General features: G+C 32.5%; 1 protein-coding gene across 2 annotated transcripts; it reads right to left on the bottom strand.

The window, feature by feature from the left end:
* Positions 1 to 4,301: 4,301 nt before the first annotated feature.
* Positions 4,302 to 15,155, bottom strand: LOC100377135 (GATOR1 complex protein NPRL2-like). Of its 2 annotated transcripts, none has more exons than XM_085497095.1 (11): positions 15,075 to 15,155; positions 13,128 to 13,234; positions 12,436 to 12,604; positions 11,453 to 11,561; positions 11,029 to 11,165; positions 10,153 to 10,250; positions 8,850 to 8,886; positions 6,644 to 6,737; positions 5,325 to 5,442; positions 5,092 to 5,208; positions 4,302 to 4,688 (listed from the first exon to the last, which is right to left on the bottom strand). In XM_085497095.1, exons 2-11 carry the CDS (start codon positions 13,190 to 13,192, stop codon positions 4,574 to 4,576), a joined length of 1,059 nt encoding a protein of 352 aa, XP_085353221.1. In that variant the 5' UTR covers positions 13,193 to 13,234; positions 15,075 to 15,155; the 3' UTR covers positions 4,302 to 4,573. The 2 variants fall into 2 exon arrangements, with proteins under 2 accessions (XP_085353221.1, XP_077868332.1); XM_078012206.2 differs by having other exon boundaries at positions 15,001 to 15,149.
* Positions 15,156 to 15,165: the final 10 nt, after the last annotated feature.

The following is a 15,165-nucleotide window of genomic DNA, read 5'->3' as shown; positions in this document are numbered from 1 at the left end:
TTGTGTGACTACTGTATTATATGAAAAGTAAAAAAAAACACTCTTTATGAATAGCTATCATGTTGCAAGCTCTGCTTTGTATGCAAATCAACTTAAATAGTTGGTGTCCAGTGGAGGGAGAAGTCAACAGTACTGTTGCCTCCTGAGAAACTACATCTTCAAACACTGCAATCTCTGAAGTGCGTTTTTAAACTAGTATTATAAAAACTCTATCATTCTGTTCTAATAGCTGAAACATATTCTTGTGAGTTTTCATTTGTCGAATGAACTGTTTGTCAAATACAGAATACATATATTTTAGAATAATTTTCTTTTTAAAATGTGGATGAAATGTTTTGCTTTTAATGTATTTTTTATGTATTGTTTTTGATTTGATAACTTTTGACTAAACAGATTTTCTATTAGCTTCAGATCTTGATCAAAGTTTGGCACCCAGTTCATAGCAGTGCTTATATTGATTTTCTGACATCTTGTTTTCTGTAAAGATTTTATTGGTAGGTTTGCAAATGTGTATCAGACTGTGCAATCTCTCTATGAGTTGGTTTTGAAACCCAGTATGGGATTCTGAGATACATTACCAAGGATATTATTACAAGATAAATCATTTGCTTCATTGAACACATACAACAATGCATATCTCCACTGAGATCAGTGACCTTTGATGTGTATCACCAGTGATCAGTCAAGTAGAAACATTCAAAATATTTTATCAGATTTTCTCAATTTTTGCATGATATTTTCATACAGGACATCTGTTGTTCAAACTCAGGGAAGACTTTATACTGATGAATAAGGTGACCAAGTTTGATAAAGTTTGGAATAGAATTAGTAAAGTTATTATGCACACAATAACAATTATTAACGACGACGACAACGACAACGACGACGACAACGACGACGACGACAACGCCGGACAAAATGTTTCCCTTAATATACCTTTCCCTTCCATCTTTGATGGTACGGGCAAGGTAAAAATTAATATTGCCAAGCCAATTTTAACACTTTTCAAAAGAATTATGAGCGAGTTATTAATAGATTTGAAGAATTTTGGTCCATTCTCATATGATTGATTTCTCATCATGGTGCAAACTTCGTAACACTAACATGAAATCCCATTAAATAATTCACTCCTTCGTACGTGGGAATAATGTCACATTGTTAAAATTAACGTGATAATATACTTGAAAACATTCACTCTCACTAAGTGGAAATGACGCTATGCTACGTCGGTGCTATGAAGTTTATATAAGAAAAAGGGCACGTGAGAATTCTTACTGCTAGCATATAATAATCAGGTAAAAAAAATAAAAACACCTCCGACAAGAGATCGAGTAAATTTTGCAATATTTCACTATTACGAGATCGAAAACCTATCCATTTTCGGCAATTTTTAAGTATGACTGTCAAAGCACTGATTATATGCCAAATTTATAATGCGTCCGAACGGGAACTAATAATGACACGTAAATATATCAATGTTATTCTCAATAGTACCGGAAGAGAGTTATGGCAAGTCAAATAGCTGATGATCATTCATTTCTCACTTATTGCTTCGAATTTACTTATTAAAATGCGCTGGAAAAGTATGTGCATAATTTGAAAACGTTAACATATGCATATAACAGTAGATTTGTTTAAATGAAACTTTGTACATTGAATTGCTTATCATTGGAATTTGGTTGCCCACATTACATGACCGGATTACCGGCCGTTGAAGGGAGCATACTGCATTATCATAAAAGTAAATACTCAAATATTCAGATATTTACAAAGCAGTGAAATTTGTGACCAAAGCAAAGCAAGTCACTGACAGAAGAAGCTGGGGTACAATTTTTTTCAATGTGAGCAACAATTTAGATTACATCTGCATCTTTTAAAGCACATGACACAAATCTTTCAAACCAGCAAGTTGAAAATTCATTAAATTAGAGAATTCAAGTTATCACGAAATCAAATTTGATAGACGTCCATTTAATTTTATCTACATATAAAATATAAAAGCTGTTTTTAAGAATAAGTGACAAATAATCACTAAAATTGAGAATTGAAGTTAGTGTCATGATTAAAATTGACTAATCTGGAGCTAATGTTTTTAAAAGTCACGGTTGCAAATGAAGGAAATAAAACCAGACATTCCTTACAAGAGCCATTTTAAATAATACATAATATACACATTCATGTTGATAATGAAACAACACTGAAAGTTTGATAGAATGTTGCTCTTTGTTTGGGCAGAACTTTCACCCAGCATATTGAATATTCACACTTTCCAATGCTTCATACTTGACAAGAACCATGTTTACAAGAAAGAATTATGAAAAAAGCTGTAAAACTTTTATCCTGTAGCTGAGATGTTTATTTAAATAAATATGTAACTTTGTCACAGTACAGTTAGACAAATTTAGCTGGATCAGTTTGAGTTTGGTGTGCAAACACAACACCGGTATAAATGGATGGTGATCAGGGTAAAAAAATATTCTAACTAAACAAGATGCCACCTCTTTATTATCCCCTGTAGATGTGCATATGGAAGGCTCACAAAGCAAATATTTACATATTGAATGACTAATCTTTAGAAATTTGCTAAAACCAGTTGCGTTTACAAGCAAATTTTCTGGTACATTCAAACAATCGTCAAAATTATACGTCATGTATGGTCAAAGATAAAGTTTATTTAGTGTATTAGTGTATTAGTTACAGCTGTGAGCAATGATTATTACATTTGAATGAACTCTGTATAGTGTGCATGATGTCAGTAAAGATGAACTAGAGAACAGAACAATAATAGACCAGTAGAATACACACATGCACAGTTCTGATGACAGTGCTGTTTTAAGTCAAATTAACATATTGCCTGCTGAAAGCCTTCAAAAATAGTCGAAATGAATGGGGAAACAACAGATGATCTTCACTGTCATCACAATAATTGATGAAACGCCAAATCAGAAATACTGCCAGCTTATTAGTTAACAATACAGCTGTGCACTGGAATGTTCGATTTGATTCTGGATCACACTATTCTCAAAAGGAGACAAGCCATATTGTTGGAGGGACATAATTGTGATGTATTTTTTTGTAAGATTGATACAAAGAATTGTTTATATGCCATACACTTTATTTTTCTATCATGTGTACAGCATAATATTATGTAATGTTGATACATTTACAAGTAATACATTTGACACCAAATCAAAGAAAATATAAATACGTTTTTGAAAATTCAATTGCAAAAATATATATTCCTCACGTAAAACCAGCCACTTGCTAAAGTCATGACATGACATAGACTACGGTAAGTCAGAAAACACATTTATTTGTGACACAGGAGCCGTTAGATGAATCATTATATAGCAAAGACTATGGGGAAACCATTGAGAAAAATTCATAATTTGCAATTGGTAAAAAAAAAATCAAGATACAGGAATGATGACAGCTTCAAAGCGTACCAGTCATTTGTGTTCTCCTGATGTTGTGTAAATTTACAGAGATTGTGAAAACATCCAAGCCATCCATGATGCAATCTAACTCGATAGAAACCTTCTCAATGATGGTATTTGTACATTGTATTTGTTCTTTTCTCTTTGCCTTCAGATTTTCTCCTGAATAAATGTCATGAGGTCCAACTATGAGCCATTTTTTTTCAGAGTAACATTGGTGAACCTTTCCTTCATTCATTATTTCAGTTGACTTCACTTTTACATGCACAAAATTGGATAGGAAACTTGGTCCAGCTTGTGCGTACTTTCCACATTACAGCGAACTAACTAGATCACTTCTGACTAAAAACTACTATAGCATCCTATCTAAATTACTGTCTTAAATCACAGGGTTTATAACACATAATTTGTTATAAAATGAAACAGAAGAAAACAAAATTATACTAAAATCTCAGGTATGAAACTAAAGAATTGAGAGTGTACATGTACTTTTTGCAGTAAATATAGGGTGCCTATTGATAATGGTGTGATTAGTTCCATTGCACATCTGTAGGTTAGCCAATTAGCTGGTGAAAAATTGTACACATTTTATAACACTTTTCAGAGTGTCATCAGAATTGTGATGAATCTGCAACATTCAAATTGGCTCCATACCAAATTGGAAGTGACATGATATCTAGTTACCGAATCGATACTTCATGAACTTTTCTCAGTTTACTCTGTTTAGAATTTCTTATATGTTTATAAGAAAGAGTTTAAATTCCGATTTAAAAAAACACACTCCTTTCTACAATTACAGTTTTAGTTCAGAATAATCAGTACACACACATAATTCCATTTTGCAAATAAAAATGACAAGTAATGTACACACATCAAAAAATGGAGGAATTTTATTTCAAAACAAGCCTTGCCCAGAGTTAATGAATATTATCTTTGTCTCCATTCAATATGTAATTCCCTGTACTTAGTACACTAGTAGCAAAACTTAAACTTGGTGAATTCAGTCTGTAATAACTGAAAATGTATACCGGTAGTTATAATCTACATGTATTTAATATGGTAGTAACTGAGAAGAAGTAAGAATGACAGACTGAGGTCCTGTGCAGCTTATAAGCAAACACGACAATAACAAAACATTATTTCCAGCATATAACAATGTGAGGATCATTTTCAATTTTCTCCTCTAATTCTTGATGACTCATACCTTCCTTGCAGCATATTTCATCGTAATTATTATATCCCTGCAATAACCTGCAAAGTAAATAATCTTACATTAATATACATAAAACTAACTACCAGTAACTACACTTCTAAAGCCCAGAAAAAAATTAAAGAGTTTCTAGTCAATTTGTGACAATACATTTTCAAATGGTGCACAAATGACTAACAGTAGCAAAAACCTGGATTAATAATATGCAATAATAATGAATGTAGGTAATTTCAGGCAATAGTTCACTTTTACCCAGCAATATGGATTGGTTGAACACTAGACACTGAAAGAACAGTTTAGAAATGTCTATGGTATTAGGTGCATATCGGTAAGCCATGCTATCTCTTGCAGTTGCAGGTCAGTTATATTTCATATATCAAGAGTATTGGAAATATGCAATAGTTCTAATACTGAGATAAAGGTAAAATAAGATTTATTTCTTACTTGTTAAGACTTTTTAAATTGTCAGAGTGATAACCACTAGGTGTACTTGGTAATCGGATTGGATACTTTTGAAGACGTCTTATCAAACCTTTCATGACACCAAACTGAATAAGCTTTCTAATGCATATATTAAAAGAAAAGTCATATGCACATATTTGCAAACACATTTTTGTCTCAAAGTATTTATGTGACTCAAATTAAAATATGATATAAAATATAATAAGTATACTAACCTATGATCAACATTTAAAGAGTGTGGATTATGTCTGGCACAGAAATCTTTCACTGTTATGCCGGGTGCTAAACCACAATATAATTTGAAGACTTCACTGAATCTTGGAATTTCATGACCTCAATACAAATAAGAACAGAAAATTATTAAAACAATATGCAATAATTGCATTAAATACCAAATGATGGCTCAAACCAGCCAATCAGATAGGATATAGAATATCAAAATGGTTACAAAAGGGTCAAACCTGCCAATCAGATAGGATATAGCATACCATAATGGTAACAGGTGGTTCAAACCAGCCAATCAGATAGGATATAGAATATCAAAATGGTTACAAAAGGGTCAAACTAGCAAATCAGATAGGATAAAGCATACCATAATGGTAACAGGTGGTTCGAACCAGCCAATCAAATAGGATATAGAATATCAAAATGGTTACAAAAAGATCAAACCAGCCAATCAGATAGGATAAAGCATACCATAATGGTAACAGGCGGTTCGAACCAGCCAATCAAATAGGATATAGAATATCAAAATGGTTACAAAAGGGTCAAACCAGCCAATCAGATATGATACAGCATACCATAATGGTAACAGGTGGTTCGAACCAGCCAATCAGATGGGATATAGAATATCAAAATGAAATTGTCTTGTGAATGTCCAAGAAACCTTTGCAGACACGTTAACAAATAGCAATTATTTGATCTTATACAAAATGGCCAAAACAAACTTGATCAAATCATAAAATATCACATCCTATGGCAATTCCTAGTAGTATAGTACAAACTTTCAACTGCAACAAGCAATATATTAGAGAGGAATCAGCATAGAAATAAATAAATAAAAACAAAATGACCACCAATTGGCCATCTTTGTTTGAATCTTGAAAACATATGATGTACAACTGTACAAAGTTTGAATATAATTGCCCTGTTCATCTCTGAGAAACTGTTCTGAACACATTTAACTATCAGAATTTAACAAATCTATATGCATATGTAAGTCATTATACACATATTAGGTCTTTGTGTTAAGTTTCAATGTGATCCATCAAAAAATGCCCGAGAATTGCCTCTGGACAAATGCACAGATGGATGAACAGACAGACGAAACCCAAATTAACAGTCCCCAATTTTATAATTCATCATTAGAACAATTGGAACAAATTAGTGTACAATGTCATTGTTAGTTGCCAGGATACAATGTGGTTTATTTAGATTTCAACAACAATGAAGACACATATCAGTTGATAAAATACAGCTGGAATGCTAATATAAGGACCACATCAAGACAAAATGATTTATTCAGTCTACATACCTGGTTTTGCCACATATCTAATACACTGATGTTTAAGTGTTGTGTCATTCATCAATTTGTTAATATCAGGTGTAGGAATGTACACATTAGAAAACTACAATAGAAAACAATAATCAAAATATGCTTAGCTAGAACTCCTGTGGGCTGAGAGTATTGGAGACATATTAAAAATTAATTAAAAATTTGAGATTAGCCTTCCAAACAAGAAGCTTGAAAACTAATTTTTGTCTGCTATTTGAGATGCACAACATGGAAACAATGTAATACACAGTATTGAAGTTTGTAATACATTTTTTATTATTATTCATTCCAGAACACCTCTAACTAGTTCAATTTAAATCTGATTTTTTGCGATATCAGAAATTGGCTAATAATAATTAGATAATCAATATGCACAGTTTTGAATATTAAACCAATCATGTCTGTGGATTACCACAGAGCGTTTATGTACCAAATTTCAATGAAATATGATGATTATTACTATGCATATTATGCCAATTAGTATGCTTGAATTTTAATTCAAAACTAATCAGGTCTTCGCCATTGTTCTCATGCACTTGTATCCTATTGAAATGCAATAATTGATTTTTGACAAATAAGTGTAAAATTAGTTAATTATGCAAATTAGGTAATTGATCTGCATGAATTTCAACCCCCAAACTAATCATTGTCCTGGGGCACATATGTACCAAATTTCATTAGTATGTGATGAACAAATCGTTGTTAAGCAGAAAAGTGAATTATTATGCAACTTAGGTAATTATTAAGAATTTATTTAAACCCCAAATTATAATTAGGTCTTAGTGTATTTACAAACCAAGATTGAAATAAATAAGATGATCTTGTCCTTGAGATATTGATGGAAAACCTGACTAATATAAGGTTATTACGAAGATACCTTAAATTATACACAAAGACAGTACAGCGGCAGTATAGACCAACGCGCAGCGGAGGTCGATGTGACAGTGTACTGTCTGAGTGCATACTTTGAGGTATCTCCGTGATAACCTTATTATTATACATCTTTTCCTTCCAAGGATACATCATGGGAATGCTGAAATTCAAAAAGTTTAGAACAGAATCAGCGAACTTCTTTGTATGGAGTCCGGTCAAATCCTGGTAGCAGCCATGTTTGTTTTTATTATTAGAAGACGCTTACGCGCGTAATTATTCCATATTTGGAATTCGCATTTCCTAATATGGTAGTATGAAAATACCCCATAAAATACCGCAAAATTACGGCACGCTGTAACTTATGGCGTTACGGTGACAGATGTATAATAATGTAATTTATTATGAAAATTAGGTAATTAATATGCTCAGATTTTAACATAATTAATGATGTGTGTGCAATGTCACAAAGCATCTATGTAACATGTTTCACTGAAATGCGATTAGAGCTTGAGATATTGGTGGAAATCATTTACAGATTTTAACCCGAAACAGATAAGGTATGTGCATTGTCCTAACACATCTATGTACCAATTTTCATTAAAATGTGATATTAGTAATTGGATATTGGTAGAAAAGCTAAAAATTTACTATTTATTAAGCAAATTAGGTATTTAGTAGGCTCAGATTTTAGCCTAAAACTGATCAGGTTTGTGTATTGTCCTAGAACATTTTATTGAAATGGGATGATTAGTACTTGAGATATCAGTGGAAAAGCTGACAATTGGTTAATGCAAATTGGGTATGCATAAGAAACATTATGTCTTATTTTTTGCACCAAAGTCCACCATTTACACCAACTCCCTGTTCTAATATGGTGATCTAGCTCAATATTATACAGATTAAAAAATCCAAAAACTGACAAAAAAATACACCTGATGACTCTTTATCAGAACAGATAAATATTCATCACCCTCAATCTGATTAAAATCTGATGTAGTGTACAGGCTTAAATTATTTTGGCTATGAACTTATTTTTATTTGATTTTTTATTATTTATTAATGTTATTAATGCCTTTTTATTTTATTATTTTACTTTGATTTTGATTTTGTGATTTTTTTTAATTCCGCCCTTGTTGGCTTTCGCAATTACCAAAACTTCAAAAAATATATACTAGATCAAAATAAAATAAAATAAAATAAATATACAAAAAAAAAAAGAAGCCAAAACTAGGATCTTATTTTAATCAGATTGAATCACCCTATAAACATACAAACACAAAATATGATAATAATAGTTCCAACAAATACTTACTTGAAATATTGGCACCAAAGTTATTATCCCAAGATACCTAAACAAATATAAACAAGTTAACAAGTCAATGAATAAACATTCAAGAATGCACATTTTATTTTAGCCCAAACAACTGAGTATTTAAGATAGAAAAACTGTGGTTGACCAACTAGTACGTTTCCCAGTCACTGAATTAGGCCAAAAAAAAAACTCAAGTCGGAAAATTGAAAAATTCTGTCAGTCAGTCGAATTGTTTTTTTTTAGAGAAAACACTTTATTACTGCTTAAAATGGTGAGTTTTTAATATTTGGGCCTATAAAACGAAAAAGAAAAACGCGACCCGATATTTCATATTTTTCGGTCGGTCGTTGAGAGCAAAACAAAACAAAACAATTTGTTCTTTTAGCCTTACTAGTAACCTGAACAATAACCTGTGTTTTGTAGCTGTAGTTAGAGATATGGCCTTGCAACAGCATTTGTGAAAGCAAAATTGTTTCCAGTTGGTCATTTGAGGCCGATTGAAAAAAAACTGACATGCTTCAAAGAACCCATGATCAATATAGATATATCAAGTTTTAACAAGTATGTCCATGCACAGCCGGTTCTGGAATAGCAGAAATGCTTGATATTGATGAATTTGTAGCACTAAAATGGCCACCATTTGGCCATCTTGGATTGGATCATGGAACAAATGCATATGTACATGTATTATATATAATGGTTGATGAATATGTGAATTACAGAGGTTTCTTCATCCTCTTTGTACCAGGCAAAGTGTTTGATATAATCCTCTTGAACAGGATTCAAGACCCACTATGGAGGAAACTGCTGAAAAAACAGGAAAGGTGATGATAGTTTGGCTATGTATGCTGTATGGGACCAGAGAGGCTACATAGGGTGCTGATGGATTGAAACCCGGAGGAAGTAGGTGGCATGCAGAAGAAAGAGAGGCACCCCACAAGATGGAATGAGGCAGTTGAGAAGGATGCAAGATTAGTTGATTCATAAGAGACATCCGTTCCTTTGGCCATCGCCTTAGTTACGAGAAGAAGAGGAAGGCATGTTTGATATATAGGTGCATTCACAGAGGTGAAACCTCTTTTACATCCTATGAAATGAGGATGAATTATATTAAACGTTAATCAAACCATGGGATAATTTCTATTATACACATTCATACATCTAATATCATACTTCACACAAATGGGATAATAAATTATCCAAACAAAACCATGCAGGGGGAATAAAATTACTATTACATTCCTTAGGTAACATACAAAATGGCGAGAATCAGAATAAATTCTGTAATGAAAAAGATACTCACAGTAAATTCTGCATACACATACGTGCTAAGTGTAAGTCTACGTCAGCTTCTGCTGCAATAAGTTGAACATGATTAAAACCATCTATATAAGGGAGAAGCTGAAATAAAAACAAATTATATCTATATGATAATATCAGTAAAGTTCACATCAGTAAATTAACAAATCATGCAACACAAAATCTTTAATAACTACATTCATGCTGTCTATGAAAATTTCATTATGAAATTCATGGTAATTATTTCACCATCCATTTTTTGCTTACATTTACCCTGGTAAGCTATTTTTCTAACAAAAAATATGAATGTCAAAGTAACGTATTCCATCCTGTAACAAATAAACAGATATGCAACTGTAGTGATATTCAATGAAGATCTTGATTAATCTCAAAATTGCAGAAAAAATGCATTTTGAGAAATCTGTTTTGTCTCTGGTTCTTTTTTTCTAGGGTCCTTGTGTATTCACCAAGTATATATTGCATTTTTTAGTCTTCTTGAATAATGCTATAACCTGGTTCATTATTGCTCCCACACATCAACATGCATGAATGGTGTTTTCTAATGCTACAAGTCAAATACACGACTCGGTTAGCCTTGCTCAACTGGTTCGTAACCAGTCTTGGGGTTGGTTGTTGACAAAATGCTGAACAGGCCACGCCTCCAACTTCAACCTGGTATTTTTTTTAGATTTTATTTTTCATTCTTTTCGTCTGTTTTTTCGAGTTAAAAAAATGTGAGCTGGCTGGAGCCTTCATCCCTTGTCTATTTCTTACACTAGATACCAGCCGATAACAACAACAACAACCCCCCGTTCCTGGGTTCCCTGTGGTTTATTTCGAAAGTATCTATGACATTGATCCATCACATATGCATACTTACTTGTTGAGTTGTAAGATCCCACTGACTGATGTTAAATGAATGTTTATCCACTAAAAACATAGGCACATGATGGCCAAGTACTGCTGGAGGGTCAATTGCTGTGGAAACTGTCTTCAAATGTATGGTATTTGACTCATCTGTATATGAGAAATACATACATGTAAAATGTTTTACACATACATCTATTGTTATTATCACTGGTCTATGTACTTCCAAGCATATTATAGTATACTTGAAAATCACCACTGGCTGGACATTCAACATTCCATTTTGTTTGGAAAAATTATTAGGATACAAACAAACATACAAAAAAAACAAATTTAATCCATAAAAACTAGACCATATGTAGTTTCAACACAATAACACAACCCTCTATTAACTGACGCATACATTTTTTTTGCTTGGCCTTAAGGCTATTACTTACTGACTTGTATGGAACATTTGCCATATGTATTCATTTGTACTAATAGTTTTGATAGAATATCTGGTAATGCTGATTTGCTGTCTTCATTTGAAATAAATCCATTCTCTAGCTATCAATAGAGAAAACAACAAAGATAAACAGTGTTTTGTGTGAAGATTTAATTGCTACACTGATCATAATAATGTGATAAAAAAACAAGCCATGCATGGCACAGTCCCAGTTAGTTATCAAATTTAAAACATATAGTTTTGTTTATAGCAATATAGTTGGAACATAAACATAGAGAGATATGGATCCAGAAGCTGATGCTTGATAATGAAGATTTTTAACATTAAAATGATTGACATTCAGTTATCTTGTATCTGATTGTCAAATACTCCATAATTTGCAGATACTGCTCTGGAACATCATTAATTAAAGCAAAATGGCCATCAGTAGCCATTTTGAATCAAATAGTCAAATCAATATAACTATGACATGATGCATAATAAATATATAATATTCCACCAGTTTTTTTTTTGTTTTTTTTTAACACATGTAGAAAATGGAATATTGTTGATTTTTAATATTTTTTAATTTTTGTGAATTTAAGTTTAACTTAACATAACACTGTCACTTTTTTCTGTCATTTCTTTATTGTCTTTTGTTTTGTTTTTTTGTTTTTTTTATATGTAGTCATTTCTAATGTTTCCATTCGTTCCAGCTTCCTTGTTTTTCTTTTTTGTATTTTTTATATTCGCAAATAAAAAAATTATTATGCACAGAGGTCAATCCAGTTTTCAGATTGCGTATGAACTAAAATAAAGTATTTTACAGTATTCAGTAACAGTAGTTAATAAAGCTTTACACATTACACGACTTTTTGCAATAAATTACACTCTATATCAGCTCCCAAATGACCTTTCTTTAAGGACATTGTAGAGATACACATTTTTGCAATAAGCATCCACAACCATAAGACTACTAGATTGAATTATCTTTACCTCCATTGCGATCAGGTAACTGGCTAGTTTCTTTACAACTGGTTCATATGGTGTAGTATTTGACAATGAATCAAACACAAAACACAAGTTGAAAAGCAAAGCATTTCGTGAATATTTAGCATTCTCTATTCCAACAGAACAACCCATTATTTTGTGACCAAGAGCATTTCTGGAAAACAAAACAAATTAAAAATACTACGAGTTCTGAAGTTTTGTAACATACACAGTTCATCCAATAATTAATGGTTTAGTTGGTTTTCTTGCTGCAGAAAATGAGCATTAACTTTAAATGAATAGACAAACAGGTTTGTTGAATTTTTATTTCATTGAATGCAATACATATCTTTGTGGTTAGAAGCATATTATTGACTGCAGAAATATGATGTTCACTCCATGTGAATATTGTTAAAGTATGTATAATGTCCAAGTATCTACCAATACTATACTTATGTATCGATACTCCTACCGTATGTATTATTTATGATGTATTAATGACGTAATGGTTCATTTGGGTTATTGGAATAAAAGTGGAATTGAGGTTCAGGCACTTGAAGTTTACACCAAGTCACCGCTGCTCTGTACATGTTGTCTCATACTATAATATAGTGTGCAAGTAGATTTACTGGCACCAGTCAATACCGGTATATGGTTAACAGAAAACTGGAGGATTATTTAATTAGGATAAGACTTACACTGTAATCAGTTTATTCTGTAACTGTGGTTTGGTAATTATGTAAACATGAAAAATATCAAACATTTCCTTGGATATGTAGTCTCCAGGTTCACTATCTGTCTTCACCTAAAAACAAATTGAATAATATTGCATCAAACAGGATGTAATAACACTAAAACAATGTCACTGAGGCATCAAAGGTAATCACCTAAATTGCCCTACCAGTCTGCCTTGGTGATTTTAAAAACAAATTTCTTTCTATTCTCCTGTATGTAAAAGCACTTTGATTGAATTTTGCCTTTAAACTGGATACATTCTCAGCTTCAAAGTTAAAGCAACTACTGAAAGTCATATTCTGATAAAACTCAAAATAGGATTGCTATGAAATTACTGAAAACAGTCAGCCCTATCGAAACCTGTGCCGAAAACTACCTAAACTCATGTAGAAACCAATACATAATGTAGACTAATTACAAATAAGTGAGAATTCACCTTAGTTACAAAAGATTCTCAATCAAGTGACATCATCAGTTCATTGAGAAAGTCCTAGACTTACATTTTAAAATCACAAAGATGACGACATTGTTGAGTGGGAACTTAAACAGTAGCTAAGTTTGATCAGACATCCTAAAAAGGCCGAACAAAATTCCTGACAAAAATGTTTCATCTAAGATAAACGTTTATTGAGGCAGATACACTTAGACTGAAACACAGTAGGTAAACTAAAAAAATTAAAAAAACTGGCACTTATTTAAAGCTGAACATTGCCTAAAGAGCCTCAACTTATGTTATCAACCTTATGTTATTGTTTCTTGTCCCCTTACTACCAGCCACATTCCAAAACAGTTATTATTGTATCTGAACTAATTCTAGTGAATTATCTAGTGTTTTCAGTGATTTCATAAAATTACCTCCAATTACCTGCTGGTAATTTTGGGGCAATTAAGCATTTAAGGTCATCGTATCTCACACAAAACAATTAATCCTCATCCAGTATTGTTATACATTTACTAGTAAAGTTTGTGAGGCAGACTACCATACAGACAATGTACATCTAAAGAAGTAAATGCTCGCAGTATAATTATATGTAGATTGTTACTATCTCCAATTTCTCAAAATCATAGAGACACATTCTCTGGCTTGCTTTTCATGCTTTGTTATGTTTATACAATATGTTCGACCAAAAAGAAAAAGGGGTGTGTCGTAAATACTAAATGTGGGGCCATGTTTTTCCGATATGCATGCGAGTTATAAAAGTTAAAGTGGCATAAAACAAAAGTTGACAGTAGGCATTTCACAGGCATTTATGTCCCAACAAGTACCGGCAGAAGAGGAAATTAGCAGATGATGGCGTTGGATAGGACACACACTATAGAAACTTGCGTCAAACACCACCAGACAAGCCCTGATGTGGAACCCTCAAGAAAAGAGAATGTCCAAGGACCACCTGGCGAAAAGATCTTCAGGCAGAAATCAAGAGGATGATACAACTGGAGCAAGATAGAGAACGAAGCCCAAAACCGAGAACTCTGGAGGACCCTTGTCTATGGCCAATACCCCTAGACAGGCATTAACTCAACTTAACTTAATCTTATTATTTCTGTGTCATTCAGAAGATTTGGTGACAGTTATAAATGTTTTATTTGACTATTGTTGATTTTTTATTCTTTATTTGATAATGGTATCCAAATAAATACATGTGGTGAATAAATAAATAATAATAATATTTTTTCAAAGTAAAAATGTCAGATAAAGCTGAAATGCAGACAACACAAATACCTAACAGTCGATTATATAAAATGGAAAGGTATAAGTAAATTGGTTAAAACAATATATCACCCTCCCCGAGTCGAAGTCAAAATCGTCAAAAAACGTTCGACAGCAATACCCACCTGATAAGTTATTTTTGGTCCCGCCACTGGATGGAATTCACTGAAGAAAATACATTTTATTTTGTTGTCTTTACCTGCCATCGTCGAGGTTATTGACAAATATACCAGTTGACCTTCTGTCCCCGTACAACGCCGACTACGATTGACCCACGAATGACCCTTCCA

Source organism: Saccoglossus kowalevskii, chromosome 3 (assembly GCF_978046115.1).
Source record: "Saccoglossus kowalevskii chromosome 3, keSacKowa6.1, whole genome shotgun sequence".
In the NCBI taxonomy this organism is placed as follows: domain Eukaryota; kingdom Metazoa; phylum Hemichordata; class Enteropneusta; family Harrimaniidae; genus Saccoglossus; species Saccoglossus kowalevskii.
This window is presented reverse-complemented; position numbering and strand designations above follow the sequence as displayed.